At 41.1% G+C, this 4,986-nt stretch overlaps 1 protein-coding gene across 1 annotated transcript; it reads left to right on the top strand.

Annotated features, from left to right (window-relative positions):
• The first annotated feature begins 2,559 nt into the window (after positions 1 to 2,559).
• Positions 2,560 to 3,537, top strand: MC3R (melanocortin 3 receptor). Its single transcript, XM_076351863.1, has one exon. It carries the CDS (start codon positions 2,560 to 2,562, stop codon positions 3,535 to 3,537), a length of 978 nt encoding a protein of 325 aa, XP_076207978.1.
• The last annotated feature ends 1,449 nt before the right edge of the window (positions 3,538 to 4,986 follow it).

Below are 4,986 nucleotides of genomic sequence, written 5' to 3'. Positions count from 1 at the left end.
TTTTCCCTGCCATGGGATTAGAGGCATGGGAGAGAGAGTTTGTTGTTTTAAGTTATCTGCTTTAAAATACGTCACTGCGAAATTAGGGAGAGACTTTGACGGACCAATTAAGATCTTTAAAATGTTAACTGGACAACTTGGTGGGCAAGTCCCCAGCTATTTTTTTGGATTAAAATTACTGCACTGGATATTGTCCTTGTAAAGGTATCATCTGGAGTTTGAATTTGAGATTTGTTGCCTCTTGGTATTGAATTATGGGTGCATGATAATAATTCTGTGGGCTCAAAATGAAAGTGGGAAATATTTGTGACTTTTTGAGCTAACAAACCTGTAATAGAAACCCCAAACATTAGTATATGTGACATTGTATGGCTTCAATTCTAAAGGACTTCTGCAAAAACTGGAGTTATGAAGTACACAGACATCAGTGAGCGCTTTCAAAAAATCAAACTAAGAAAATTCACTACAGAGATATAGTGTGAGTGAATAGTGTGCAAGGAAAATCTACCTTATGCTCGCCTGTTAATATATGATAACTAAAAATCTCCCTGGTCCTGCATAGGTTTAAAATCAGTACAATTCCAGTTAAGACCAGTTATGGTAGGCTCCTGTGAGAAAAAGCAGCTGCTGGGGGGAAGGATTACTTTTGAAAGAGTAAAGAAAGGAAAGGGCACATGGAAATTTGTTTCATTTCTCCAGCAGAGATGTCTAGCTGGGTAGCTCTTCTAGTACAGGCACCCAAGGGTGCATGGGCCTGCTGAAATGCTGGAGACAGACCCAGAAACTCAGTAACACGCTGGGTCAGACCAATTCATCCCACAGCTCCATGTTCACACGAACGGCCCATGAAGGTTACTAGAAGAACCATCATTAAAATAGGTCTGATATCAGAGCAGTTCCACATACCCAGCATTTACTCTTAGGAATAAAGGACTTTTCAGAGATTTAAGGGATGATGAGAAGTTCAAGAGCAGTTGGGTCAGAAGGCTTCAGACTGTTGGAGATGCTACCAAGGAAACCAGACCAATATTAAGTGTCCATTCTCATGAACTAAGCAATAGCATTAAAAAAAAAAAGAAAAAAAAAAAGGTTTAACTGAGGTGATTGAACTTCAAGAACTCTGTCCTTGAAACCAGTGCTGCCAGAGATGGTTTGGAAGTTGAATTCAGCTATGAATTAACTTCCATGTAAGTGGTTTAATAACCAGCTGAGCCTCTGGCCCTCCTGGGATGACCCTTCCCCACCAGTACAACATAGCACACTTCTGCAGACAGGGAGAAGGGGGGGGCAGGGAAGATCAACTTGCAAGAGCTGGTTAAGCCTTTAGGCTGGCTGAGATCCTTCAGCAGAGATGGAGAGTCATGACACAGAAAGCACAGTGTGGAGACTCACACCTGCACTTTGCTTCATTTGTGAGCAAGGAATTTAGAAACCAAAATAAACAAACAAAACCCAAACCATTTGTGGGCAAAGAATGAAACCCCTGGGAGCTTGTCTCTGATAAAACCAATGTTATCTAGCTAATGACAGCCTTTGGAGCACCTCAGCAACTATATCATGGGCATATTATTTGCAGCCACATCCCATCTGTGCTACAGCTCACCCTCGGGTTGTTGTCTTTAACCACAAGGTCCAAAGCCCAAGTGAGCCCAGGACACCCTCAAGGGAGGCATTGTCTGGACTCAGCTCAGGGCTCAGCCAGCTCATTCGAACGAGGCAAGAGGAGATCTGGCTCCGGGAGGAGAGGAGTAGAGGCCAGGACAGTGTATGGGCATCCTGCCTGCCCCTGAACACCTACGACCTTCAGCAGCCTGCCCCTGCTCACTCCCATGGGCAGGACCCGGCTGCCGAGAACAGGCATAAAGTTTTGCTGGATGAAAATCCCATTTTTCAGGCGAATTTTAAGGCAAATCCATCCTATTCGCTCTCTGCAGAGGGCGCCAGACAGTTTCAGATCTGCTGGTGGAGCCAGCAGTGGGGATGCTGTACCTGGTGTTTGCAGCTGTCAGTCAGAAAGGTGCTTGCTCTCTAATGGCCAATGCTCTGCACGGAGGATCAAGTAGGAGTTGTTTTTTCTTTCATGCATGTATAAATCCCTTAGTTCTCTTTGCCTTTCTTGCCACTGAAATAGCAAGAGATACTTTGCTGAGCTGCAACATACTGGCAACAAACCTGCGCCGGCCCCAGCAGACGATAGCAGATGAGAAAACTCCCTGCTTTTAATCATCAGGAGAGCTAGAACCGGCAATGTGCTGCTGCTGATTTTTCCCTTCAGAGTAAACTGTTTGATGCCTGCAAGATTTGAAGCTCACTTTCTTATAAAGGAGAAGAACAGCCTGTGACTGACACAAAACTCACTGTAAATGCAGATTTTTTTATGTTCCTACTTGTAAAAGTGACTAAAGAAAAGTCCTGCTCGATTCCATCCCATGTGCACAGCAACAACTTGGAAGGACTTCTTTTCCTTTTCTTTTTTTTCCTCCCCTTCTTTTTTCTTTTTTTTTAACCTGTGCTCTATCAGGTCCGTAATCACTTGTGAATTCAGCTCCTTTGCTGACAATGAATACCACACACTTTGCATTTTCATTTCAGCCTGCGCTGCTTAATGTCACTGAAGATTTCAATGACTCAATTCTGAACAACAGAAGCGGCGATGGATTTTGTGAGCAGGTCTTCATAAAAGCCGAGGTCTTCTTGACTTTAGGGATCATCAGCCTCCTGGAAAACATCCTTGTCATTCTTGCAGTGCTGAAGAATGGAAACCTACATTCTCCCATGTATTTCTTCCTTTGTAGCTTGGCTGTGGCAGATATGTTAGTGAGCATGTCAAATGCCTTGGAGACTATCATGATTGCAATCCTAAGCAACGGCTATTTGATCATTGATGACCACTTTATTCAGCATATGGACAATGTTTTTGACTCAATGATTTGTATTTCTTTGGTAGCCTCAATTTGCAACCTCTTGGTTATAGCCATTGACAGGTACATAACTATTTTCTATGCTCTCCGTTACCACAGCATCATGACTGTGAAGAAAGCTTTAACCCTGATTGTGGTCATTTGGATTGCTTGTATCATCTGTGGCATCATATTCATTGCTTACTCAGAAAGCAAAACTGTCATTGTCTGTCTCATCACCATGTTCTTTACCATGCTCTTTCTCATGGCCTCCCTTTATGTTCACATGTTCTTGTTTGCACGCCTGCATGTTAAGCGGATTGCAGCCCTCCCCATGGATGGGGTGCCCTACCAGCGTACCTGCATGAAGGGAGCTGTCACCATCACTATATTACTTGGTGTCTTCATTGTTTGCTGGGCACCTTTCTTCCTTCACCTCATTCTCATCATTTCTTGCCCAATGAATCCGTACTGCGTCTGCTACACTTCACACTTTAATACCTATCTGGTCTTGATAATGTGCAACTCAGTAATTGACCCACTCATTTATGCTTTCCGGAGTCTGGAGATGAGAAAGACTTTCAAAGAAATAGTGTGTTGCTGTTATGGCATGAATGTGGGACAGTGCATGCTGTAGATATCTGGCTTTGTGTTGAGAATAGAGAAAGGATACACACAATAGGTGTATGAATGTATATATATGTATCTAGATATATAGCAGCTCCACTTTAAAAGCAGTGCTTGAAGGAAGGGCACAGGAAAGAAAAAATAACCTTCCACTTGATGCCTTGATTTATACTTTTCAAAACAAAAACCAGATTCAACTAAATTATTTGAAATTATTTAAATAGTTATAACAGAAAGAAATCCAGAGTGGCTTACAAAATAGCTTAAGAAACTTACCGGAAAAATGAATCCTGAAAGGGAATACTACCTTAGAGAGACTGAAATAATGTTCTCTTTACCATTCATTTGTACCTGTTGCTTTATCTCTGTGCCACTATCAACAAGTCAGTGTTTTCTAAAAGATTCCACTAGTAACCTCTATGGAAAGCTATTCACTTGCAAGACAAATCAAAACACCAACAGGTAACAGCATTGCTCTACACTTACTCCCATGCCTCCACCTTTTATTAAAAGAATAGATTCACATTTATGCTGCTTGCTATAAAGCAACCTGAGTAAAATCTTTGAAGGGTGAAAGTAAACATTCCTCTTGCACTGAAATACTCTTTCAGTAGAAATCAGTTAAGTGAAAAGGAACAGCTACGGTATCAGTGACAGTGTGACTTAAACAGCTGCCTGATAGAAGTGACTCATATGAAGAAGGCAATTACGTTACTTGTTGTGATACAGCAGTATTATAGCCTCATTTTTTTTTTTTTTTTTAACTGGAATGAACTGATCAATGTAGCATTTGGTATTTTAATAAAATAAGTCACAGAAATCTCCTTTTGATAAATGGTCACCGATAAGACCCCTAGAAACTTTTGAAGACTACACAGATCTAAACATAAAGAATAGCTAAAATACAAAATAGTTTGCATTTAGCTTTGTGTAAAAGCTGCATGGAGTCTTTAGAGATATCCATTTGGCTAAGTTCGGTACCCGGAAGAAATAAGATGTGTATGGCAGATATGACTTCTATGCATTGAGAAATATATGTCATAGGTCAGTCTATTTTTTACTTAAAGAGCTTTACACTGAGTTCGGTGGATGGACACACCTGCAATGGAAACAAGAAAGCAACATGCTGTTTGCAATCATTTTCAAACTCTGCAAGTTGGTGGCATGTAAAGCACACAAATTCAGCTACAATAATTTAGTCTTTGCCTCTGCTTTTTATGGGAATAAACCATGTAAGTGGCCTTCAAATAGCATATTGTAACTGAGCAAAGGCTGATGCGATTTGTATATAATGCAACATACAAGCAGTATCACAGACAGTGCCAGACTAAGAAAACTCTAAGCCATTCTAAAGTCTACTTAGCACCTTTCTGGTATCTCGCTTTTAGGAAAGGCAGTAACCTGAAACTCTCGGGGTTGTCTATTGCTTTCAAACATCTAAAAGATCTCATTTGACTTA

Source organism: Aptenodytes patagonicus, chromosome 14 (genome assembly GCF_965638725.1).
Source record: "Aptenodytes patagonicus chromosome 14, bAptPat1.pri.cur, whole genome shotgun sequence".
NCBI lineage: Eukaryota > Metazoa > Chordata > Aves > Sphenisciformes > Spheniscidae > Aptenodytes > Aptenodytes patagonicus.
The sequence above is the reverse complement of the archived record's forward strand: the minus strand, read 5'-3'. Positions and strand labels throughout refer to the sequence as shown.